The sequence below is a fragment of the Salvia hispanica genome, chromosome 2 (assembly GCF_023119035.1).
Source record: "Salvia hispanica cultivar TCC Black 2014 chromosome 2, UniMelb_Shisp_WGS_1.0, whole genome shotgun sequence".
NCBI lineage: Eukaryota > Viridiplantae > Streptophyta > Magnoliopsida > Lamiales > Lamiaceae > Salvia > Salvia hispanica.
Genome location: NC_062966.1, coordinates 30,666,629 through 30,692,688, shown reverse-complemented (window position 1 = coordinate 30,692,688; position 26,060 = coordinate 30,666,629). Strand labels below are relative to the sequence as shown.

Genomic DNA, 26,060 nt, shown 5'->3' with positions numbered 1-26,060 from the left:
AAATTTGACTTTGAAAATTGACATGAATAAATGGATAACATAATAATATACAAGATGATTCCAACATCACTTCAAAAAGAATTATTAGCATATAATCAATAAATATAGTCTTTATTGCTAGCACTGTGTTACTCAAAAAAATATAAGCTGCGGCCAACAATTTACCTCTGAAATACTCATGGTCTTATAGCCACAGCCAGCCCAATCTTGGCACTCTTCTCTATAGCTCTGGTGTCGACCTCGCCGGAGATGGTGATGAGAGATCTCGGGCGCCACTCGTGCTGCAGAAGCGCGTTCACCTTGCCGTAGTTGTTCACTCGAGCCTTCACTGCAGTCGTAAGATCCATCATGTGATGCGCCCCAAAGGTAAGGGTGTTCTCGTGGCTCTTGAAACCGTGGGTAAACTCCGCTCCCACCGTTGTGTTTGTCAGCAGGCTGACCAAGTGGAAGTAGGATGCGGTGACACTCTGGCCCTTGTCGTTCCTGGAAAAAGAGCATGGCTGTCAGGGACCCCTTGTAACAAGATATCCGAATGAACATTGGAACTCAAGAGGACAGATGAGCCACATTTCCGGATTCAACGGTATCTTTGGATCGTGATATACGCACGAAAAGTTTAGTTTAGAACTGAAGACTCACACCATCAAGGATGCAATGAGGTCAGTACTGATGAGACTGATCCCACCATTCAATTTGGTGAAATTCCCAGTAGCAGTGTTGAAAGAAATGTCTGCGCCAACGGTGGCCTGGTGATTCCCGGCCACACCAGAGAAGTTGACAGTCGGTTTGGCAGTAAACCCGAGGCTTGTGCTGATTCCAGCGTACTCATGTAGATATTGAAGCTCCACCTGTCATCACAAGTTACAAAAACCTTGAATTCAGTCCGATGGCACTGCAATTCCCTCTGTGACAGCAAAAGAAAATCGAAGAACGCTATCAATATACTCCTACTAGTACGAACCTTGCCAGACTTCTGATCTGGAGCAACAAAGCTAAAGATCGCCTTTACACCGGGAGCAGGCTCGTCAACAGTAACAGTTGTGAACACCTACAATGTTAAAAGATGTAGGCCGATAGTGACAAATGTGAATGAGAACTGTATGTGACATTTCATGTTGTTCATAGCCATAAGCATTCTTCAGCAAGAAAAATCAAAGTGACTAACATTGGAGCTGGTATCCACTTTCAAATCTGTTGTGATGTTCTTATTCTTTAGAAGAGTGCTAATATCAGCAAGGAACAAATCGCCCTTCTGCGTCCCAGACGAGGTAATGGCCTGTAAGATCATTAGGAACAGAAAGGGAACTGCTATCAAAATACTAACAAAGAAAGCATTCTTATCATGCAAAAGAACATTGTGAAACACTATTTCTGTATTGTTTCCATAAAGCAAAGCCAATGCCACATAAAATAAATCAATAACATATTCTGGTCTGTGTATAAATAGAGTCTAATTTCATAGTATTATTTTAATTACTAGAATATTCAGCATTTTCTTCATCCAAAACTATCACATTTTCTCTGAGGCTTAATTCAGTCCAGGATTCATTTTAAGTTTTTTGATCAAAAGCAGCAATTAGGGCAAAAGCTTCCATGCACCATTAACGGATTCTAAATCCAACACCTAAATATTGTTTCATCTATTCAAATCAAACATATGAAACATTATTCGATTCAATTGAGATACAAATTTCTGCACCATAAACGAATCAAAAAGGGGGAAATGATAAGATACTAACCACCCCATTTGAGGTCAAAGTACTGAGAGTGAACTTCCGATCAGCCTGATAATCCCTGTAAAGAAGATCTGAAAAAAAAACAGAAATCCACGAAAATCGAATAAACAAAGGAATTCGTTCATAATATAATGCACAAAACAAATGTCACAAAAAATAGCATGCCTCTGGCTTTCTTGCCAATGTCGGAGTAAAGGCCTGGACCCTTGACGTAAACCATTGTATTTGCAGAGGGAAACGAAATGAGTATTTTTGAGAGAGAGAGGTTTCTGTTATTGGCTTCGTGCTCATCGATTTAGCTATGCAATTTCCTGATCCTAATTTGTTGCGTCAAAAAATATGCATATTGTTAAACATTAATCATTCCAAAATTATTTTTAGTATGTGCCTCCACCTACTTGCTTTATCACTTAACTTTTTATTTCAACTACTCCATTTTAATTTAATAACATTTGGTTGTTCTGTATTCTCAATTCATTTTTATTTTTGTTATAAATTTATGTGTAGACCATTAGCACACTCCTAGATTTAAGAATAATATAGTCTAAATTTGATGGCAACGAACATATAACCTTAATATTTTCTAGGGAAAGCCACATTTTGCGCGCCAAAATCAATCTCAACTCTCCACTCCATATGTGGTCTAAAATCATCTTATTTGTTTTTACAAAAAATGCTACTTATAAATAACCGTGTTGTTTGTTTTTTTGGAAATTTGCACTGTTGTTGCTGCCGTGATTAGCAGCAACGAATCATTGGTGACGATTTATTCCAGTGGTTCACTACTGAGGACATTATCAAAAAAAAATAAAAAAAAATTACTCCAATGATGCCGACAAATTATAAAAAATGTATATTAATTTTCTGCATCTTGCTACCGATGGTAGCTCAGGCTAAAATCGCCGACTTCGACGAATACTTGCAAAAGAAGGCTGCAGAATCCTACGAGGAATCCTTGAACTCATTCGATCCCAACCCTGAGGGTGTGACCGATGATTTCAACACGCTTGTTGGCGAGTAAGTCTGTCATATTATTTGTCAATTTCAAAGTTTATGGGAAAAACTTAACTTTTGAAAGTTACATACTAATATCCCTTTATATTATCTTGCACATAATTAAATTACAAATATATCCTTTGTATAAATATTTAAAAATCTATCCATCCATGGTAGGACTATGATTGTTACATATAATGGAACAAGGAGAAATCTAATCAATGAGGAGGGGTGCAAGGCTACTAACCCGATCGATCGCTGCTGGCGGTGCGACCCAAACTGGAACAGGAACAGAAAGAGGCTAGCCCAGTGCGGTGCCGGATTCGGACACCGCACAACCGGAGGCAAAAAGGGGAGATACTACGTGGTGCACGACCCATCCGACGACGACATGGTGAACCCGAAACCGGGCACCCTCCGCCACGCGGTGACACGGAGCGAGCCGTTGTGGATCGTCTTCGCCCACAGCATGGTGATCCATCTGAAGCAAGAGCTCATCGTGAGTAGCCACAAGACGATCGACGGGCGTGGGGCAGTGGTCCACATAGCGGACGGCGCGGGCATCACGCTCCAATTCGTCCGCAACGTGATCATCCACAACATCTGGATCCACAACATAGTCCCCGCCAACGGCGGCACCATCCGAGACGCGGTGGACCACGTGGGGCTGCGGACACAGAGCGACGGCGACGCCATCACCGTGTTCAGCTCGAGCAACATATGGATCGACCACGTGTCGCTCTCGCGCGCCACGGACGGGCTGATCGACGTGATCGAGGGGTCGACCGCGGTCACCATCTCGAACTGCAAATTCAACCACCACAACGACGTGATGCTCCTCGGGGCGAATGACCAGAGCTCGAAGGACTCGATCATGCAAGTGACGGTGGCGTTCAACAGATTCGGGATCGGGCTGATCCAGAGGATGCCTCGGGCGAGGTGGGGGTTCGTGCACGTGGTGAACAACGACTACTCGCACTGGGAGCTGTACGCGATCGGGGGGAGCGCGCACCCGACCATCATAAGCCAGGGGAACAGGTTCAGAGCCTCCAACTACCGTTACACGAAAGAGGTGACGAAAAGAGACTACGCGCCAGAGAGCGAGTGGATGAAATGGCAGTGGAGGTCGGAGGGAGATCTGTTTACCAATGGGGCCTACTTCAGGGAGTCGGGGCCGCCGTTGCACCACACCAAGAACCCATTGATGAAGGAGAATTTGATCAAGTTCAGGCCGGGGTCGTTCGTCGGGAGGCTCACGCGCACCTCCGGAGCGCTTAGATGCCGCAATTACCACTATTGCTAGATCATTGTTTCTCTTTTCTCTACATATTCATATCAACTTTTATCCTCGATCCACTTGTAACACACTAATTTTACTTGTAACAATACTCTTACATACTGGAAATTTTTAATTTTATTATAACAATACTCTCTACTATTTCAATATTTGCTGTATAAATCAATTTTGTGCATCTCATTTTTCCTTTAAAATAATTTGGTATCTCACTTTATAATTACTGTAATTGGTTTAATTTTGTGATTATAAGCCCTGTACGTAGTTTTGTGTACCATCTTTTGTTTTAGCAGAGTACTAGATTATGATACGAATCTCAGTCTCTCATACCATATTTACAATACATATGCATGGTAGGGGATGGGAAAGGCCCTGATTCCCAGCTGTATCACATTTCTTGCCTATATAAAACTAGTAGGATTTAACTAGTAATAGAATGTTACTTTCAATTTCAATCATATTATATTTTGAGTATTTTTTTCGATTTTTATTTAAATTTTTATGTAATATTAGTGAAAAAGTTCAGCATACTTTTTTTTTTTTTTTGACGATTCTTTGATAATCATCTAGTCTTATTGAATCAAGGGTAAATGGTTTGGTTCAACTTCATTTAAGAATCGATTAGCCGAAGTTTACTTCTAATGGAAAAAGGAATGATCAACCGAGCTCAGGATTTCTTTCCACTAATATAAATATTGCTAAATATCTGTGCATCGTAAATTTATTATGTTGAGCAAATTTTCTACGTAATCAACATAAATGTATATAGTGATTTAATACTAAGTTATAATTATAAAATAGAGACTCTTTCAATAATCTAATCATACAATATCTGTATATTTTAAACTTTATCTGGACACATTCATATCAAAATGTCATCTTCAATTTCATCATAAAATGCTTAATCTGTAAAACTGTCATGTTAAATTCTTCGGCAAAACGTAAATTTATTTATGAGATCGCTAATTCTTGTCCCAAAATAGAAATTGAATTCGATCATAGCATGTACGATGATTATGCCCTGACACGTGTAGATGCTGCAAACACATGGCACGACCATATTTTTTCACCGAAAAAAATGTGGCAAGAGAAAACTGAATCATTTGTGGAAAAAACTGCAAATTTTGTTATTCAATCGATTTCAGAGCCGATACCGCAAGCAGGTAAATTCTGTTCCTCAATGTCTATCTTGATTCAATTAATTAGTGGTAAATTGGAATCTAGGTATAGTATTACCATTTGTCATAGGAATTGTTATAAAACAGATGCATTAGAATTCCGTATGATTTTTAGAATTTGATATAATTTGCTTGTACTCCTATATTTTTCAGATCATATTGTTAGACTTAGATCGATAATGAACTAACCGCCCTTTGAAGGAAAAAATTGTGTATAGAAATAGTGGATTATTCGAGAATCTTATGATGTTTCTCTTTAGATCCTTTGTTTGTTAGGCAATAATTTAAATAAGTAAGGTTTATATGTAAATGTAACAGACTTACAATGTTTTTCTATCAACATTGATTTGAACTAATGAAAGTTAAATTATTGCAAAAAAGGAGTATATAATTGTTCGAAGTGACAGAGATGGCGGCGAAAGCGAAGCAAGAGTCAAAGAGCGGGAAAGAAGAGAGCTTCGATGCCTACTTCGATATGGTGCAGAGCAGAAAGAAGCTCCCCTGCGCATTGCAGGAGAAGCTAACATCTGCATTTGCAAAAATACCCGCCTCGTCCTTCCCCAAAGTCCCCGGTGGGAAAGGTAGTGAACGTCTCGTTTTAGATGCTAGTCGCTAGTCCTACATAGGCCGTGTCGTCTGATGACTTGCGAATTTTGTAGTTATCGAGATTCAAGCAGACATGTCCATAGGCGATGCCCTTAAGGTGTTATCAGAAACCAACATTCTCTCGGCTCCTGTAGTCGACCCCGAGGCTAGGGATAGCAAGGATTGGAGGAATAGATATTTGGGGATTGTTGATTACTCTGCTATAGTTCTCTATGTGATGCAGACCGCAGAAATCGCAGCGGTGACCTTATCCGCCACCTCAGCTGCTGCTGCTGGAGTCGGGACTGCTGCTGCCGGTACCATAGGCGCCTTAGCATTAGGTGCCACGGGTCCCCTAGCCGTGGCTGGGCTGACTGTAGCCGCAGTCGGTGCAGCTGTGGCAGGGGGTGTGGCTGCGGACAGAGGAATGGGGAAAGACGCTGCCACTGCTGCGGATAAGTTAGGCAACGATTTCTACAAGGTCATCCTCCACGAGGAGCCTTTTAAGTCGACCACGGTATTGCCTCTTCCTTAATAAGTTGTGTGAAATGGTTTTCTGTTTTGTGTGACAGATCTGTGTGTGGTTTTGCATTGATAGGTTAGGTCGATCCTTAAGTCGTATAGATGGGTGCCTTTCGTCCCTGTTGCTCCGGATAGCTCGATGTTGAGCGTTATGCTTCTGCTCTCTAAGTATAGGCTAAGGAACGTCCCCGTGATCGAGCTAGGGAGTCCATCTATCAGCAACTTCATTACTCAATCCGCGGTGGTACATGGCCTCCAAGAATGCAGGGGAAGGGACTGGTTCGACTGCATCGCTGCGCATCCTATATCCGACCTCGGGCTTCCTTTCATGTCCCCAGATCAGGTAAATGACTAATACTAGTTTGGGGGATTGGATATGTTATCCATTTCAATTTCTTGATTTGTTATGATAGTTTTTGACTCGTTGTAGGTGGTGAGTGTTCGGGACAATGAGTTGGTTCTCGAAGCCTTCAAGAAGATGAAGGAGAATCAAATCGGAGGCCTTCCAGTCGTGGAGGGCGAGTCAACAAAGATCTTCGGAAACATAAGCATAAGAGATATTAGATTCTTGTTGCTCAAACCTGAGCTATTCACAAATTTCAGGTAGAATATTACCAACTTATGTGAAAGGAAAATGTTAATTTAGTCATTGGAAGTTCTTATTTGGAATGAATTGTTATGTCAATTTCAGGGAGCTCACTGTGAAGGACTTCATAAAGGCAGTGGCTTCGACCACAGACGACAATGGAAAAATTGTGACACCAATCACGTGCCAGTCGAGTTCGACTCTTGGCACCGTGATAGACACGTTGGCCTCGAGGGCGGTCCATAGGATCTATGTCGTTTCAGGGGAGGGAAAGCAGGTGCTCGGAGTAGTTACCCTCAGAGATGTCATCTCTTGTTTTATCACCGAGCCTCCGAATTTCTTCGATGATTACTTTGGTTTCACGGCTAAAGAAATATTGAGTCGATAAACGAGGAGATCTCTGAAGAACCATGACCGTTCTCGTTGCGTTTTGCGATCGGTCGGAATGGAGGCAGAGAGTAGCCAGGTATCAGTTATCACCTAGGATGTAAATGCTTTTGAGGAGGTTTTTTTTTTTTATTTTTTATTTTTTTAATTCTCGTGTTTGTATTTCTTTTACTGTTGGATATTTGATTTCGGATCAAGAGGTGTTGTATTTCTTTTGTTTAGTGCTATAGTCATAGTATGTGATTTTGAATTTAATGGGGAAGGATTTTCGCAAAAAGGAAAGATATAGTAATTCTAAATTGTAATTCTGTTATTTTTTTAATTAAATTTGAATCAGAACGTTAGACGATTTCAAAGGATGTTGCTTTTAAAAATCAAAGATAAGTTGATACGATAATCAAGCTCAAAAAGTAATTTGTTCACTAAAATTATTTCTATGTGGAGGGAAAATTATTTCAAAGGATTAAAATTAGTCATAGTTACCTATACCACTTACCAGTGCACCATAAAATATAGTGGTAGTAAATTTTAGTTCAATCAAATTAGAAATATGGAGTATCCCTCAAAAGTAAAAAAAAATGTTATTTTGAATTTAGAATCAGACAAATATGATTACTAGTATAAATTTTTGTTAGGCATAAATTCGTTAAATTAGAGCGGCCCAACAACAATAACTAAACTCCCAGTGAGTACGTTGATTAGCAAGTCTAATATTGTCGACCCGACCCGATCCGATCCGGAAGCAATGTAGCCGGTGATCACGTGCCCAAGTTCAACTAAAAGTTCCGCGTCCTTCCGTCCAATCAGATCCCTATAACAATATCCTGACCAATTAGAGACCGCCATGTGGGAAACCACGTAACTCCTGGTCCCACAAGTTGTCTTCATTTCAAGCTTGCACCTAAAAAAAATAAAAAATCGAAGAAATTGTTGAGTACATAACCGTAAACAGAAAATCAAAGGTACGAGCGAGCTGCAATTTGGTGATCGGCGAGGGCGGCGATCTGGTGGTTCCGTTATATTCGGCGGAAGATGGAGTCTCGCGGCAGTGGAATACACCGCGTTTTTGTCCTGGCTTTTTGCGTCGCCGGCATTTGGGCGGCTTATATCTACCAAGGGGTTCTTCAGGAGACTGTGTAAGCATTTAGAGTTCGACATTTCTGCTCCAGTTGTTGTGGAAATTATACTTACTTATCTTAAATACGACTTGCAAATGTATTGTGGTGGATGTTTCTTAATTTTCATGGTTAATTGGAGAAATGTGAAAGTTGAAGACCGAATTTAGGTTTTGGTTTGAAGGAAGCTGAGTTTTCGTCGCTATGAAAAATCATTTGTCAATGTACTAACTCTTTGTGTGTGCGTGTTTGTGTGAAGACATAGTGATAGAGAGAGATGTTTTTTCATGGGAAATTTTGTTTACTTTTATCCTGAGGAATGCTATGAATTTATTTGTTCGTTGATCTATTGTAGTTTTCCCCTTTTAAAACTTATTTTCGAAATTATGCTTGAATTTTGATGACAATGTTGTTACAGGTCGACAAAAAGATTTGGTCCTGATAAGAAGAGGTTTGAGCATCTGGCCTTCTTGAACCTAGCACAGAGTGTTGTATGTTTGATATGGTCATTTATAAGTAAGTTCATTAGTTGATTACTTTTCTACTCTCTTTGTATATGCTGGGATGCTTATGTTTTTAAATTGCATATTTGAAGTGAAAAGGCTCTGGTCAAATGGTGGTGATGCTGGAGCTCCATGGTGGAGTTATTGGAGTGCTGGAATTACAAACACAATTGGCCCAGCTATGGGGATTGAAGCTCTTAAGTACATAAGTTACCCTGCCCAGGCATGCTTGAAATTCTAAGCATTCTGATCTTTGTAGATTTTAGTTCTTTTGGTTATATGATGATTTGTTTAGTCATAATTGATCTTACTACTATGTCCATTTTGAAGTACTATTGTTTTTATGTCTTAAGACTTAAGAGGATTGTGAATTAATGATTTGATATTTATAGGTGCTGGCTAAATCCTCAAAAATGATTCCAGGTGAGTTGATTTGTATTTCTGCTTATTGAATGAATGGTTGAGTTTCCAATCATCCTATATCATGAAGCATATAAGGGCTATAGAATTAATACACTCTTGTTTAATGAAAAAAAATCTATGCTTATAATTGCAATTTAAAGTTCTAATCATCTAATTGGAAAAAAGAGAAGTTATGAAAGAACTGACTTGTTCTGTTGACTTGTTACAGTCCTGCTTGCAATTTAAGCCTCCCCTCATTTATTACTTTTGAAATCAAACTCTTAAAGTGGAATGTCATAATGCAGTGAACTTTTTAGCCTTATTTTCTTCAATATTGTACTACTTATTTAGATTTTAGAAAGAAGACGAGTATGATATTGCAATAGAAGGATGTTCTTTGAATGTTTGGCTGGTAATTTTGGGAGTATATTCATGAAACTTGTGATCATACTTTTCTTTTGAGGGTAAACTTGTATCATCCCTACCTCAATCTTATGAGTTGCTTTTCCTTGTGCAGTCATGCTGATGGGCACGTTAGTTTATGGGATTAAATATACAATCCCAGAGTATATCTGCACATTGCTTGTTGCTGGAGGTGTATCCACATTTGCACTTTCAAAGGTAGATATCCGAGCTTCACAGTAACAAGTCTCATTAGAACAGATAAAATCTTTGATCAATTGCCAGAGGCCATTATTATATAGTCCGAATTGGAGCATGTTGACCTTATATGTGATGCAATCCTGAAATACAGATTCCATATTTGAATGTGATTTTTATTTGGTTCCACATTTTGCACCCCTCAGACCAGCTCGAAGATAACAAGCAAACTAGCACACCCAAATGCTCCAATTGGCTATGGTCTTTGTTTTCTGAACCTTGCTTTTGATGGATTCACAAATGCGACTCAAGATTCGATCACAGCAAGGTAAATGAATTTTCCTAGCCCTCGTGATCTGGAACTCTATTAGTATAAGGTCTGTTCAATGCGTTATGCGTATGCTTTGAAGTCTCCTTAGGACGCATTTCCTGCCTCACTCTCAAAATGAACACTATATGTTAAGACACGTTTGGTGATATATGGATGTTAATATTCCTATTCAGGTACCCGAAGACAAGTGCGTGGAACATAATGCTAGGCATGAACTTATGGGGGAGCATCTACAATTTGGTATTCATGTTCGGCTGGCCAAACGCCATTGGGTACGATGCTATCGACTTCTGCAGGCAGCATCCGGAGGCAGCGTGGGACATCCTACTCTATTGCCTGTGCGGTGCAGTCGGCCAGAACTTCATTTTCCTAACAATAAGTCGATTTGGCTCCTTGACCAACACGACAATCACCACCACCAGAAAATTCGTGAGCATCGTGGTTTCTTCGTTGTTAAGTGGGAACCCACTCTCCGAGAAACAATGGGGGAGCGTTGCAATGGTCTTCTCCGGATTATCCTACCAGATTTACCTGAAATGGAAGAAGTTGCAGAGAATGCAGAAGAAGAGGAAGTCCACTTAAGCGAGCTCATGATTTTTAGACTCTACATGTAATATTTCTCCTCTTTTGAGATACAAATTCGATGTAAAATTATCGCTAAAGTCATTACATGGTAGATATAGAATTGGATTCTTGTATCCGTGAAATTGTAGATTCTAATTTAGATGAACAGATGAGATCAATGTTGAAGAGAATATTTTCACTACAAATACATATCAATTCACATGGCGAGGTGCCATTATATAGTTACACAAAAGAACTAAGAATTCTATGTTTGTTACATCTATACAATAAGGCTTATGTAGCCAATTGGAACAGTGGATGTCCATATATCCAAGTTCCATGATGAGGCAAACAAATAAATAACTAACATTATAAAAAAACAAGACTAGGAAGAGAAGAACACGAGGATGCAGATCACGAAGATCGATCTTCAGAAGCTGGAGTGCTTCTTAGCATTCTAGGCAGTAAGAAGGCAGATCTTCGCGGGCCTATCTGTAAAAAACACAGGTCGAAATGGCTGCAACCCAATAACAAACAACTCCTAAACGATGAAACAGAAGACCTCTACACGAAAAAAGGTTATTCTGATGCCTTGGTGATTGATCATAGACAATGGAGGAGGGACCTCTTGCATGATGGTGCCTGAGAAGGATTCGCGACTGTGCTCTGAGACGAAGACTCCAGTCCTAGAGTTTTCATCAAGAAGTGCTTTTCCTGCACAGATTTGGTTCACTTGGTTAGCAGAGAAAGAAAAAGATGTTGAAAACATACATTTTTTGTGTGGATTCTTACACTTTCTGAAAATTTTGGGCTAGGAATTGTTGCTGCTAGTGCTCTGAATAGTGGTGTCACATGAGTAGGAGAACTGAATTCATCTTTATCACCTTTTTTCACATTTGTTTCTTCAAATGCTGAAATATTTTTCGCTGGATTAAGACAGATGTTTTCAAATTTGATTTTTTTATAAAGTTAATTATGTGTTATACCTTCATTTTCTGTGCTTGTCACAGAAACACAATGTTGATCCATCTTTTCTTGATGCAATGCGGCAGTTTCTTCCTCACATTCTCCCCTTTCGTCGCGTGGCACATCAGAGACAAGCGTCCATCCTGTGCTATACTCAGAGCTCGCTGGGGATGACTCGTACACGTCGACCTCCCTGCACAGAGATCAGAATTGAGAAGGCGAATTAGGCAACTCTTCACTCAAATCTAAACCTATCTGCCCCACGAAGTTACCTCCGCGATGACCTACTGCCTTCATCAGAGCTTCTTATCCCCTCCTCCAACGCCTTGAACTTCTCTAGATGAAAATCAGCATCAACATTTGTGATTTTAAGCAGTTGTTGGCTTTGCTTGCTATGTTTCAGAAAATCTTGAAGCACCTGAAGCCATGTTACTATTCATAAATCATATCTTGAAAATGTGTGTAAATTCTATTTTTATATCTTGTAATCGAACCCGGTGGCTCATCGTTATCCAACTGCACAGTGCCAAAACTACTTACCATCCAAGCATTTTCAAGGCTCTGATCTGTCTTCTCTGCTTTGACTTTGATTGCAAGAGAACTGAGAAGTTCTGCTTGCTGCAGCAATGCAAGCACCTTCGGATCGTCCTTTCTAAGAAACGTTTGTGCGAATTCGCTTCCCACACCTGCATGAAATATGAAACGAAAGCAAAAACTTTGTCATTTTGCAGTTCATGAGATCAATCAAACTACACTAAAGGTCCCATGAGCTCACATTTAACAACAGATTCCTCCTTCAAGTGATCTATATTCTCTCCTCCTTTACAGTTTTCTGCAATAGTTGAGATACAAGCCCTGCATCAGCATCACCAATAGAAAATGTCAATTACCAAGAAATATAAGCAGATCAAATCATAAACATTTTTCACAAAAAACAGATGTTTGAAATTCACCATACCTTATCTTCTTAAGAGCATTCTCAGATCCTTCATTCGAATTGAGCCCATTCCGAAAAACAACCCTTTTGTTGTTCAAGTTGACATAAGAAGTGGTGCTGTTTTCCTTCGCCAGGGCTTCTCGCTTCGCCCTTTTCTTGCAGAGAGTGGTGAATCTATTCTTCACAGCATTATCGGTTCTGCAACAAGACAGAGTATAACTTTTTTTTGCATAAAATTTGAAAAGGAGACGTATATGGTTAAGGATTCGAGTCTTTACCTGCCTGAAACCACCTTTGCTATCTCGGTCCATCTGTTCCCGTAAACCCTTTGCGCCTGCAACAGCATCTCTCAATGAGATTATCTCATGCAAGGAAATTCAAACTTTTGGGAATGCCGCCATCCAATAAATAACAATGTACACAAAAAAAGATCATCCATTCTTGCAAAGTACAAAAGTCGAAAACAAGTGAGAATTCAACACATTTGGTTCACCTCGCACAAGAGCGTGTCTTCCTCCGGCGACCAACCTCCTTTCTTGAAATCGGAATTCAAATAAGTGAACCATCTATCCAAAAAAAAATCAACTGAAATCATACAAAATAGAGGGAAAAAGGCGCCTATCACCATCAAAATAAATGCAAACTAACCTTCTCCTACATTGTCTCGTAGTTTTATCCTTGAATTTTGATGCAATAATTCCCCAACTATGACAAAAGTCCACACTCATTAAGCCTCTTTCACAAAGAAAACATTCAAACACAATCATATTATTCCAAATTATAAAAAACAAATCATTCTTACTTTTCAGAGCCATGTAAATGAATCTGCTCACGCAGAATATCGTCTTCCTGTGAGCAAACCAACCCCTCAATCAAATCAAATGCATGCTAAAAAAGTAACTAAATATAAAATTAAAAAAAAAATAAAAATACTACCTCTTGACTCCAAGAAACTATATGCCTTTCCTTCTTCTTCAACACCTCACCAAATTCTGCATCAACATTGCTGTTCAACTCCTTATTCTTCATCTTCACCCAAAATCCCAAAATTTTCTTCTTTCTTGCATGCTCAAGAAATATGAATTTTTTTGTGGATTGGGAAATATATAACAAAGGGCCGTGAAAAGATCAAATCTTTTGTAACCCCTTTTGTAAAAAATTTAAAAAACTCAAACAGTTGGGTGCTTGAAATAAACTGCCTAGGATTCTACCCTTTTGTAACTACACTCTCACTCTGTGAAGCAAAACATCAAACACTTTAACAGAAATCAGCTCCTCCTAATATAGGATCCCATCTCGAACGCACAAAACCCCTTGATTACACCTCACATAATAACATAAATGTAGCAGCAAACCTATCTATAAAAATGTGCCTTTACTAGTCGCATCGAGATTCGAGAAAGGAGGAGGAGTATAGAACTTGCAAGACAAGGTATGCATACGAGGAATAATATAAAAATCAAAACTTTTTTGAGTAGCTATATAATGTTGAGTGGTGCAAGTGTTGATCAGATGTGAATATTTATTGATTAGAATCAAGTGATTCTTGCTTGTGTACGCGGGGATGAATGGAATTTGAAAATAAATGAATAAAAAAAAAGAGAGTGGAATAAAAATAAACGCTGAAATCCACGGGAGGTGTAGTTAATGATGAGAGCAGAGAGCAACCCCACACCCTCACTATGTGTATTGTGTGGCCATTTCTCGATTGGTTGGCTACTTCTTCGTGTTCCTGCATTTTGTTTTGAAAATTAGGTGCTCAACACTCCTCTGTTTCACATTCTCACACTTACAGGGGATTATTCTTTCAATATAATTTAACTTTGTTAGATAAACTTTTTAGCAATTTACAATGATTACATAATTTATCTCTATTGTTCATTTTATAGTCAAATTAAAATTTCGGAAAGTTGATGCGAACACATAAGTTTAGAATTTAAATATCTTAGTTTGATAGTCAATTTTGTTAGAAGGGGGTTTGGTTGAGCTTATAAGCTCTTTAAACCAATTTTCAAGAGAGTATTAAAATTTCCATAAATACTTGGCAAATTAACAACTTATGTGCTATAAAAATAAGCTCCTACATTTTATAAGTTCCTAAATAATAAGTTTGTCACTCCCAAATTGTTTTTTTCATGACCTCATATCCAATATATTTTATTAAAATAATAAGTAGAATCTTTAAATTAATAACGTTTTCTTTATAACTAGGATTTTCTTCTTGTTACTCTCTATTCTTTCTTAAGTTGATAAGCTATATATTGAAACATTATAAGTTCTTACATTATTATACTATGAAACCATTGAAATAGCTTATAAAATGTTAAAATAAGCTTAAACAAACATATTTGGTGGACAAGAATCGGAATTGTGGAGAATACTTGTTAGTGAGTTTTATCAACTTAAAGATTGGTTTTTCGAAGACTAAACATTGTTAGGCATCTAGTCAAGATTTTGATATTTTTTAGGTTTATTTTTTTAATATTGTTTCAGTTAGTGTTAGTTTGAAAATCAGTTTGTTGGAACTTTAGTAGGGTGTTTTTGGCAATACAATGTGTAATAATAGAATAGTATATTAGGTACGTCAGTTTGAAATAATAAGGTATGGAGTATTGGATTTGGGCAAAAGCAAAGCAAGCCACGTGATGCTTCGAATGTTACTACCGTCCCAAACTTTGGTCTTCTCTGACTATTCAACACTCTGATTAACGGTCAGATTTCAGTTTTTTATTGAAATTTTGTCGACAATTTAAATAGGAATAATATACAATTCCGAATTCGAAAAATTAAAATTTTCCATTTAGGCCCGAATTCAAGATTTGATTGGCCTACTTATTTAATGGGTCGTGAGTAATCTTTAGAAACTATATATTTTATTTTGAACATTATCATAAGTATATCTGGACACAGAGAAAGAATAGTACTACTACTACTATTGATAAAATACCATTAAACTATAACTTAATACAATGTGTAAAAAAAATAAGATGAAGCATGGATGGCCCAATGATGTGGAAGTAAGCAGCTAGCTCTTAAATAATTGAATTGTGGATGTGAAAGCGACTATGTAAGTTAAAATTAAATTATTTATTTCGTGTGACTAGGACGTCTAATTTCAAATTGTTGTGGCCTTGTGGGTCATACCACAGCAAATCCCCTAAATGATAAATTTAACAATATTAATAGTAATAATAATTTGTTTTGAAAAAAGCCTAGCTAGTCCCATATAATTGTGAATCATACAAAGTATATATTTGATACAGACAAGTACCAGTGTCCCAGTGATTTGTTTGAACTCAAGTGATTTTCTAGCTTAAAATTTACTAAGTTACATAGCAATGATTTAGTCGTATCTAAAATATGAATCATGTTTCTACCCAAATACATGAAACGTCTTAACCATAGTGGTTGCAGCGGTGGTGGTGGTGGCTTGTCCCACAATAAAAGAATATTTGTATTAAAATATTTCAATATAGCAACTAATTATAGAACCCTATGTAAAAAAAGGCAAATTAAAGCTCTACCTATTTCATATTCCATTATTCTCTCCACTTTGCTAAGTTGAATGATACATTTCCGGACTTTAAATTTTAGCTACATGTGACACTAAATGCCACCTCTTCAACTATTACTACCTACAATTACAAACACAATATATATATGTCACACTTTCATAAACATGAATTTTGCACTCATAATTGTGCCTTTGTCATTTTTCCAACTTTCTCCCACTTTATGGCAAATCATCTTCCCTTTTAAACTTTTGTAAATCGACTTATAAGATTCCGACATATAATGACCGATGACGAGATCAGTATTTTTATGGAGCGTTGTGAATTCTTTTTGTGGATTAAGATTGGAAAATTGATGTTTTGTGATGGTCCAAGATGCCCAAAATCTATGTTCAAAATACTCATTGCAAGAGCCGAAATGCCCTAATCATGAATTTGACGCCAACTATATATTTTTATGTTTAGGATTTTCAATTGTTGAATGGCGCTATCGATTTGGTTTATGGGTCTTTAGTTAAATGAACTACTAAGAATCGGTCTTCACATGAAATAATCTTATAATAATCGTTTTTATTTGAATTGCTCTTATATTACAAGATATAATCATATGCACGGAGCTAAATGTAATGATCATGAGTTTGGGTACAAGAAGATGACATTAATTACCATTGATTATTTAGGTACCTTAGATAATTAGCCTCCTCGAGACTGAGGAACAGATCAAATGAGTCATTTGAGATTCAAATTAAGATGATAGCAAAGATTACAAAAATGGGTAAATGTTAAAAAAACCGTGAAGTTTGCTAAAATTCCGGTCTATCCCGCAACTTTAAAAAATGGTCAATTATATCATAACTTTGACATTTTTCTCAGTGCCCCGTAGTCAATGATTTGGGGGATATTATGTATGCTTTTGACAATAAAAAATATCATGAAAAATATCATGCGAACAAAATATTCATCTATTTAAACGGCGTCATTTAATACATTAGTTAATTTACATATATAGGCATTACATTAATAAATTTAGAAAGGTAACATGATGAACTTTTTTGCTATAGGACAATTAAGAAAAATGTCAAATTGTGATATAATTGGTTATTTTTAAAAGCTGCGGAGTGGACCAAAATTTGATCAAACTTCATGATTTTTTTATTGCCATTTGTCATAAAAAAAAATTCTAAGACCTTTGGTAGTTTAAATAAACAAATTATTATTTGTTTCACTATTTAGATGCTTTTAAATTGAACGAACGATTCAGTCGGAGACATCCCATTAAAAAGATCATCAATATAAACACATAACTACATAAGCTCAGGGTTCAACATAAAATAAAATGAAAAATCGAGTAACACCATATAAAAGATCAAAATAATTATTCCACCAAATTCCTTCAAAATTCAGTAGGCATCCCCCTAAAAATATTCCGAGATAAGAGATTCAAATACCTATTTCAAATACTTATAATAGTAGTGCTATTACGTCATAATAGTAGTGCTATAATAGTAGTGCTATTACTTTGTATTACGTCAAATACAAAGTAATTCCAATATAAAAAAAATTCATCGCTCTTTACATTTTATTTAGATAATACATTAAAAATGTGACTTATATATAAGCCCTTATTTTGTGCTCACGGGAATTAATATTAAGTACTTCAACACTATTTTTCAGACAGTACTATATTTCTAGAATTGCACATTTTATGTACTCCCTTCGTTCCAAGGAAGATGACACCTTTCTTGGGTGGCACGGGATTTTATACAACTTTATTTTGTGTGTTGAGAGGAGAGAGTAAAGTAAGAGAGATGAAATAAAGTAGAGATAAAAGTGTTTTTATTTAAGTAATGAGTTATTTTTGTTGGGACAAACTAAAAAGGAAAGTGAGTCATCTTCAATGGGACGGAGGGAGTATTTCATAGTGTAGTATTAGAAATTTAGAACATAGAAGTCCCACAAGATAAGCACAAGGTACACCATCATTGATTGAAGAAAGGAGCGTGAAAGCGAGGCCCAATTCCCAAGGAGATTGATTATGTGGAGTGTGGGCCTTAGTTATAGGATTAAAAATCAATTAATCATCATTAAACTTAATTAGCGCATTTATCATCTTTATAATCAATCCAACTCTACAAAAGTTATCCAATGAATTTTTCACAAAATATGTTTTTCAACCATTAATAATTAAACTTGGAGATGTTTGGCTATAGGTAATCCTGTGTTGTTGAATATAGTTCTCATAATCATTTTATAGAAGAATAAAAATGTAATTATCCTTAATACATATAAGGATGTAATAAAAGGGAAAACTAGTTTTATTTATTGTTGGATGTCATTTTATTTCCTCGTCAAAGTGCGGTTGTAATCTCTCGATACATTTTTCCATAGTTACACTAGCATGTTAATAAAAAGAGGACAGGGGTGGTTTAGCATAAAATTTAAGACAATGACACTAATATTGTCTACTATTTTCAACATTATATAAAAATTGCTAATTGAATAAAACCCACTAGAATATTTAGCCGTTATGAAGTGAAACTACTAGCTGGTTATCGACCGTGCAATGACCGATAATCGAACCGGTTCACGGTTCTCTCTCTTATCCTACATCATTAATCTAAACCATGAAACCTATTTTTCCATTTCTTTCTCTAAGTTTTTGGTTGGTTAAGTCATTCTCCCACCTAAGTGGGGCATTAGCAGCCTGTGCTTAGCGCCCCTAAGCACGCTGTTGGTTCCATGCTTATGCGTGCATAAGCATGCGGATGAGGTCAATGACTGCATGCCACATGTTGCCAAATCGGTCTGGCCAGTTGTATTGTATCATGATCCGGATAGCTTTTTCAGTGGTTCTAATAGGTTCAGTACCGATCAGATTTTTAAAACATTAATTACAAATAATTGATTAATTGTAGTATTTTTTTTATAATTTTCAAGAAAAACACCAAAAGTGAAAGTCCAGCCCACACACTTCTCGTTTCACAAAGGGACCCTAAAAAAATCGAAGTAACGTTCCTTTGTTTTTAATAATTTAAGTTAAATTAAATAAACATGACAACTATGGTATTATGTGCAAATTAAAAGGGATGGGTATTGTGTACACTATTTACATTAATTTTTCATTATATATCATGCGTTATGAAGAATAAACAATATCATTATCAAATGGTAATATAGAAAGATGGCATGCGTTTAGATACTTGATCATGTATTATTAATTCTTTATCACCATATGTATACTACTATGTGTTTAATGTTGCATTATATTTTTGATGGAATTAATTCAAATGTCGCTCTCTTCATCACCTTTATACATATCTTGAATATTCTAAGCAATTGCTGAATTAAAATAGACTAATAAGCCCATATTAAAAGAACAAAGTAGGTCAAAAGTCCCCACGTGAAGCAGGGCAAAAAAGATCTTAAAAGGAAAGGTGGTGAGAATCCGATGCCCTATTTTTTCTACCATATTCTATTTGGCCTTTTGCCATCTCTAGATTCATATATTATCATCAATAGAGTATGCAGAATAAATACATTTATTGTAGTAATAGAGTATGTAGAATAAATACATCAATCACCTCACAATCTTTAACAGTTTTCAATAAAGAGGTAGTACAAAATGCCTGTAATAGCATAACAAACACCGCATTTTTCTCTGAAATTCTACGTGCCTTTGCTTTTAATTTCTTTATTTCTTTTTCAACTTCACATTTGCTTGGGTATTGTACCTCACTTATATACAATAACTTTTAAATCATATAGCTACACAAATATTGCTAGAATAAATAACTCCACAGTAAGGAATATTGGCTACTTATCTGACCTAAAATGTGTACTCGTGTCATATTTTATCTTATCTCATAATCCCTTATCAAACTACCCTTAGTGATGGGCCTCATAGAAATAGGCCTATACAAATGTGATGCTATTAAACAATAAGTTTAGTTTATACCATTTCTTATCATGCATTGATGAGTTCATGAGAATCTAACTTGTGATCTTTACGATAATCTCACACACTCTACCCTACACCTATTAGGCCACCCTCTGCTTTAGGGGTACTTTGATAAGGAAAATTGACAAAAATAATTTATGAATTATAAATTGCTCAATTTGAGCTATTTGATCATCTAATTCCTCATATATTCAATTTTATACACCTATTTATTTGTTGTCACTCAAAAGAAATGTAAAGAGTGCATTTTGACGTAAAGAAGAGAGAGTGGGCTCATGAATAGAAAAGGAGAATGGGCTACTTTTAAGGCTTTGAAATGGTCCAGTTTCAGTAACTAATGGAACAGCCTTATTAAAAATACCGGACCTAATTACTCTTTAATGGGCCAACCTATTAAATATTGTAGCCCACCTCTCCAAACAGCTGATATGACATACTTACATGGAGTAGTAAAAGATCATCAAATTTTGGTCAATACCATAATTTTCAAAATCTGGAACAGTAAATCACAAAAGATGAAAGTTTTCCAATTATCTCATCTGCCTTCTTTCCGGCGATATAAATGATGATATGTCAGCCGACTTTTTCTTTATGGCAAAATGCTACAATCTGACCAATCTGTTAGTAAATTTTACTATCGGTGTTCCTCTGCCGACAAAACTATTTACGAGAGAAATATATATTAGTCAACTTTAATGGTGGATTTTGGGTGTTTAATTTACTAGTACACAGTTTTCTGTTGATAGAATGATAAGAATTTGTTGTAGCGAAAAGTTAATATTTGAGTGATTATAGACCAATTTGGTCTCAGATATTTTTGGGTCAATTTAATTTCAAGTTAATTGATACTATTTCTTATTGTATAATATTATACTATAGACAATTCATTTAAAAAGTTAAAAGCGGGAAAGAAAATGGCGAACTTACTGAAAATGAGGAGGGCTGCTTACATAGGATTTTAAATTTTTAATTGTACTTAAGAAGAATAATGACTTAATGATTATCATCGACAACAATTAATTGTGGCCACGTTCCTTCTATTAAATACTACTAATTCTGTACTGAGAGAATCAACCTCGAAAACACATGTTCATAATTACTTTTTAGAATCTCATTAACATTCAGCCAAATTAACACTTAAGTATCATTTTTTCATTTTGATCGAGCTTATTGCTAAATATTTTTATCAAAGATTCGTTGACATAGACTCAAATCCATCGTCTGCAGCAGCCATTAGAATGTAAACCCTTTTAGTTAATTATTTTTTATTTGTATATTTCAATTGCTAATTACCTGATCATGTTTCATGTGTTGGTCACGGTAACATGTCTTCATTAAAAATATACTTAAAAATAATTTGCTCTAGGCAATATATGTACTTCCTAGCTAGGTTTATTGAGATAGTTATTTTATCTCTAAAATTGTGACGACTAATAAAAATAGCCCTACAACTATCAAAAGTGCTTCAACAAAAAAATTTCAAGAAGTAAAGATAAAATAATCTGTAAAATTATGTGGTTTTAAATCTTAAACTCTATAACCATAGCTTATATGCCAAATGAGTTATCCTACATAGATACATAAAAACACTGGTCAATTTAAAAAAAGAAATGCAAAAAAACCTCTTGAATTGTGATCATTCACTATATATAGAGTAGTGTCGAATCAAAAGACAAAAATAATGAAAATTGGATTCATGTAAACTCGAAAATGCCAATCATATTTAATTAAATTAACTTCTTTTACCACATATCAAAATATAAAATTCAAGCTGCCCTTTTGTATGACATTGTTTTCGCAATATTGAAGTTTTATTAAATAAAGCGACAGAATATTTCCTGGTATTATCTGTTTCACACTTATTTATAGAAATATGCGAGCAATATGAAAAAAAAAATTTAAAAATTTCATCAACTCTAACAAACCCTAATTTTTATTTCTGGTGCGAATGCAGAGTGCATGTGGCCACTTGAGCAGCTTTACTTCAGCAATATATTTTTTATATACTTATTTATTTCCACTAGATTTAATTTCAGAATCGCATCTCAAAAATTGATATAATACAAAACTCAAAAGTCTTCCAGCCATTTTCTATTGATTGTGCACATGATCCCAGATTGATCTTCCTTTTTTCTAATAGTAGTATTATTTAATTTGCTGTTCAACAATTATTAAATTTGTAAATATCCTCAAGATTCGTAGCTTCCACGAATTTCAGTTGTTAGAATATAGGTACTTCATAGGATACCTAATCCTTATATTGTAAAAAGCCGACAAATGTTGAAAGAGCACTGTAAAATCTAGCATGATGATGCCTTAGATGATTACTATCCGCTATATATCCAATCCATTCTCGTTTTGGCAAATTGTTTGGATTTTGGAGTTCGTTTGATACTGAACAAGATATGATTTTTAAGTCACTTGTTAAGTTATTCGTAATCTTTTTTGGGACAATCTAAGGTAAATTAGACATTTCTTTTTTGATAAAAGACAGTACCTTTAATCTTTATTACTTTATTATTTATGTTACTTTATTATCTCCATTTAACTAATTAAATACCACTTTCATAAATCTCATGCTGAAAAACAAATATCTCATTAACAAGGGATAGAAGTAATATTTAATTAGTTATTTGTAGGTTAGTTAAGTCATGTTTTAAGCTAATTTTTGTAGGAAGAAGAACAACACTGAATCATCAAATCCCAAAAATCTAAGAACTGACGAGATGATTAAAATCCTTATCACTGTCAATCCGAAGAATAATAATGAGTTCACAAATTCAACACGAAATATCCAAGGATGAACCAAATAGTGAGTTAGAAAGAACGGACCATGGGCTGGCCGAGATTATGAACTTGAACATGACCTCAAATATGTTATTCTACTTTATTCTCTCTCCATTTAATGGATAAAATAACACTATATCAAGATCTTTTGCTAAAAGTAAACCGCCTAACTTTAACGAGACATATGGAATATTAAACTCTACAAATACTACCCATGAAATTAAGGAGGCATTTTCTAGAGTAAGAAATTACTACCTACCAATCAAAACTATTCATCAATTTTTGTTTATTCTTATGAAATCCCTATCTTTCACCACAATATTAAATGGTGGGTCTCAAATTCGAAACTCGGAAAATTCAATCCTCGACGATGGATGAGTGAGAAAAGCCAAAAAAAGAAAAAAGAAAAAAGAAAAGGTAGATGATGAATACAAGGCTGGATATTACATCATTATCACTGATACCCCCTTGTAATGAGGGCTCCATTTCGAGAAAAAATCCAATCACTGCCCATCCATCCAATCCTGACCATTTTTCGTACCTTTACTGAAAGCTGCCTCTCAATTATTTCTTTTATTTTTTCTATAAATATCCCTTTTAATTTCCAAGCTACCATACTGATTAAATTTACAAAGTTTAATTAGTACACAAGATAAATCTTCCAATTAATTACTGTATTTGTTTTACTAGTGAAATCAAGATGGGTATATACTTATGTAAGTTATGCTTTGTGATTGTTGCTATCGAGTCTTGATTTTCATAATGTTCATAGCTTCATATTTTAGTCCAAAAAATCTACAAGCAATATAAATGTGGGAATGCTTGCAAACCGAGAGAGAGGGAGCATTACAAAGTCCAAATTGATTAGGTAGCATTTTGTTTGACAAATTTGCAATTTGTATTGAATTGGAAGTGGATTTTATGAGTGACAGAGATGAATGAATGTTATATATGAAGCTTTGCTGTCAGCATAAGCAAGAAAATGATTTATGCAATGTCTTCTTCACGAGAATTAACATTTTTCCAACTTTCATTGTTTTCTTCCTCTTCTTATCTGTTTGTCATCTTCCTCCCCTCGAAACCTGTGCTTGATTCTCTCTCCCTCTCAAATAAAACGAATCTATCACACTTTGAAAATTAATTGCTCAAAAAATGAATAATACTAATAAAAGTATAAAACTATATCAAGAACATTTTACTCATAAATTTGACCCGAAAAGTGTCGCAACCGTGCGATATTAACTTTTACTAGTAGTAATTTGTACAACAAATTAAAAAAAAAAAAATCGATGATCATCTCAACAAAATATTCAATTACTTGGCCCATTAATTCCTTCATCTCCATAGGCCAATTCAAACAAAGGGTGCAGATTTAATCAAATCATTTTCAAGATTTAATTAATTACATTAAACTGGTGTTGCTCTATCCATGGCCAAAATCCAGGTTGATCATCCATCCCAACAAACATATTACACAACCCCTCTTCCTTAACCGCGTGCTGCATTTCCGGCCTCGTCGCGGCCGGGGGAAATAGCTGCCTCCCCCCTAAGATCGGGCTCTCGATCTTCCTCTCCGAGCTGTTCTCGCTCCGGTTGCTGTACGAGCCCTCCGTCTCCTTGTTCAGATTGATAGATTCCGTCGCCTCCCTCTTCTTCAAGGCTACTATCTGAATACAGCACACCCGAACTCACGTTAGTATGATATTATCTGAAATTGCACTTATATATATTTTTTAATTGAATACTACTTAAAATTAATAAAACAAAAAAATTAAAGAATTTTACCTGAGCATGGAGCTTGTGATTGTGCGTGTGAAGGGCTTCATTCTCAGCTTTAATTGCTTCAAATTGTCTTTTCAAAATCTCGTAATCTTTTTCTAGCTGCTTTGTTTTCCATCTGGCTCTCCTGTTTTGGAACCAGATGGCGATCTGGCGCGGCTGGAGCCCGAGGGCTCGAGCCAGCTGCATTTTACGTTCGGGCTCGAGCTTGTTCCCGAGCTCGAAATTCTTCTCTAGGGTTTTGACCTGCTCCATGTTGAGCCGCCGCTTCTTCTCCCCAATCTGTGACCCATCGTCGGAGAACTCATCCTCTCCGACGTTGTTGTCGCCCGAAAACGCCATCGTTTGAGGCCTCTTCGCTAGCAGTGAACCCACTCCTGCAACGTTACATTTTTCCACCTCTTTATACGCATATCAATTTTATTGAAAAGTTAAAGAAAAATGCTAAATTTTTTCCTTTTCCTTTTCCTAAAGTAGGAATACAAATTTTCAATATTCCTCGATTGTTTCGAAAGTTGTCAAAAGTCCTTACTTGGTGTTTCTCTTTTCGTCCAATTTAACACACACACAATTAGAGAGAGAGAGAGAGAGAGAGAGAGAGAGAAATTGTACCATGAAAGTCTTGAGGGGGGAGAATTGGAGCTAAAGAAGTTGAAGGATGGGTGTGTTCATCTTGATGAGGGATTTGGAGCATGAAGTTGGAGTGGAAAAAGTCCATTTCACCACTACGAATCATGAGCTATACCGGTTGTACCATCTGCAGTCCGAGTTGTACTCAAATGTTGATCATGATCTTGATGATTGATGATCCAACCGCCGCCATTCTCCAAGCATTAATTCATTTCTATCTAATGAATGTGTGCTTATATATGTGTGAAATCAGCTTCAAGAATTGGTTTTTTCCTTTTCTAGTGCAGTGTATGTGAACGAGAGAGAGAGAGATAGAGAGAGAGAGGGGGGGAGAGGGATAACAAGAGAGAGAGTATTTCAATTTTGAGAAGTGGGGTTTTGATTTATATTAAGCTATTTTCGATTTTATTTTGAGATTAGATCAATTGGCGAATAGTAGAGAACTTGAAAGAGAGAAAAATACAGCGATCATTTTTTTAAAATAAGAAGAAAAATGAAATTGCGTATTTTAAATAGGATGTGAAGTGGGCTGCATATTTTTGACAGTTGTCCTTGAAATTTGCAGTGGTTTGATTCCTTGCTAAAGAGTTCATGTAGTACATGGTTTTTAAAAGGAAGTTGGTCAGTTACAAGATGGGAAAAGAAGAAAATGATTTAATTTTTGAAAAAGTGATCTTTTTTTTTCTTTTCTT

At 36.1% G+C, this 26,060-nt stretch overlaps 6 protein-coding genes and 1 long non-coding RNA gene across 9 annotated transcripts; 4 read left to right on the top strand and 3 right to left on the bottom strand.

Annotated features, from left to right (window-relative positions):
* Positions 1-66: 66 nt before the first annotated feature.
* LOC125205657 (mitochondrial outer membrane protein porin of 36 kDa-like) lies at positions 67-2,060 on the bottom strand. The gene is made up of 6 exons (XM_048104719.1): positions 1,902-2,060; positions 1,740-1,807; positions 1,166-1,276; positions 962-1,048; positions 640-848; positions 67-483 (listed from the first exon to the last, which is right to left on the bottom strand). The coding sequence occupies exons 1-6, from the start codon at positions 1,954-1,956 to the stop codon at positions 177-179; spliced, it is 837 nt and encodes a 278-aa protein (XP_047960676.1). The 5' UTR covers positions 1,957-2,060; the 3' UTR covers positions 67-176.
* Positions 276-1,178, top strand: LOC125205658. The gene is made up of 2 exons (XR_007173806.1): positions 276-366; positions 435-1,178. It is a non-coding gene; the product is annotated as an uncharacterized LOC125205658 (long non-coding RNA).
* Positions 2,061-2,407: 347 nt separating the features above from the next.
* LOC125205656 (pectate lyase-like) lies at positions 2,408-4,160 on the top strand. The gene is made up of 2 exons (XM_048104718.1): positions 2,408-2,753; positions 2,910-4,160. Exons 1-2 carry the CDS (start codon positions 2,563-2,565, stop codon positions 4,033-4,035), a joined length of 1,317 nt encoding a protein of 438 aa, XP_047960675.1. The 5' UTR covers positions 2,408-2,562; the 3' UTR covers positions 4,036-4,160.
* Positions 4,161-5,108: 948 nt separating this feature from the next.
* On the top strand, positions 5,109-7,505 carry LOC125204745 (SNF1-related protein kinase regulatory subunit gamma-1-like). 3 transcript variants are annotated; one of them, XM_048103469.1, is made up of 6 exons: positions 5,109-5,189; positions 5,586-5,785; positions 5,864-6,306; positions 6,388-6,654; positions 6,742-6,914; positions 7,003-7,505. In XM_048103469.1, the coding sequence occupies exons 2-6, from the start codon at positions 5,614-5,616 to the stop codon at positions 7,283-7,285; spliced, it is 1,338 nt and encodes a 445-aa protein (XP_047959426.1). In that variant the 5' UTR covers positions 5,109-5,189; positions 5,586-5,613; the 3' UTR covers positions 7,286-7,505. The 3 variants fall into 3 exon arrangements, with proteins under 3 accessions (XP_047959426.1, XP_047959427.1, XP_047959428.1); XM_048103470.1 differs by having other exon boundaries at positions 5,133-5,189; positions 5,612-5,785; XM_048103471.1 differs by having other exon boundaries at positions 5,171-5,189; positions 5,606-5,785.
* Positions 7,506-7,837: 332 nt separating this feature from the next.
* Positions 7,838-11,005, top strand: LOC125204747 (UDP-galactose/UDP-glucose transporter 3). Its single transcript, XM_048103473.1, has 7 exons — positions 7,838-8,420; positions 8,818-8,915; positions 8,995-9,125; positions 9,295-9,325; positions 9,822-9,925; positions 10,111-10,232; positions 10,409-11,005. The coding sequence occupies exons 1-7, from the start codon at positions 8,317-8,319 to the stop codon at positions 10,815-10,817; spliced, it is 999 nt and encodes a 332-aa protein (XP_047959430.1). The 5' UTR covers positions 7,838-8,316; the 3' UTR covers positions 10,818-11,005.
* LOC125204746 (transcription factor MYB124-like) lies at positions 10,979-14,362 on the bottom strand. The gene is made up of 12 exons (XM_048103472.1): positions 13,639-14,362; positions 13,505-13,551; positions 13,351-13,407; positions 13,196-13,268; positions 12,981-13,036; positions 12,724-12,900; positions 12,541-12,620; positions 12,306-12,451; positions 12,038-12,183; positions 11,786-11,958; positions 11,592-11,710; positions 10,979-11,513 (listed from the first exon to the last, which is right to left on the bottom strand). The coding sequence occupies exons 1-12, from the start codon at positions 13,729-13,731 to the stop codon at positions 11,403-11,405; spliced, it is 1,278 nt and encodes a 425-aa protein (XP_047959429.1). The 5' UTR covers positions 13,732-14,362; the 3' UTR covers positions 10,979-11,402.
* A 9,769-nt stretch (positions 14,363-24,131) lies between these two features.
* On the bottom strand, positions 24,132-25,710 carry LOC125204054 (homeobox-leucine zipper protein ATHB-13). Its single transcript, XM_048102593.1, has 3 exons — positions 25,351-25,710; positions 24,745-25,115; positions 24,132-24,626 (listed from the first exon to the last, which is right to left on the bottom strand). The coding sequence occupies exons 1-3, from the start codon at positions 25,472-25,474 to the stop codon at positions 24,354-24,356; spliced, it is 768 nt and encodes a 255-aa protein (XP_047958550.1). The 5' UTR covers positions 25,475-25,710; the 3' UTR covers positions 24,132-24,353.
* Positions 25,711-26,060: the final 350 nt, after the last annotated feature.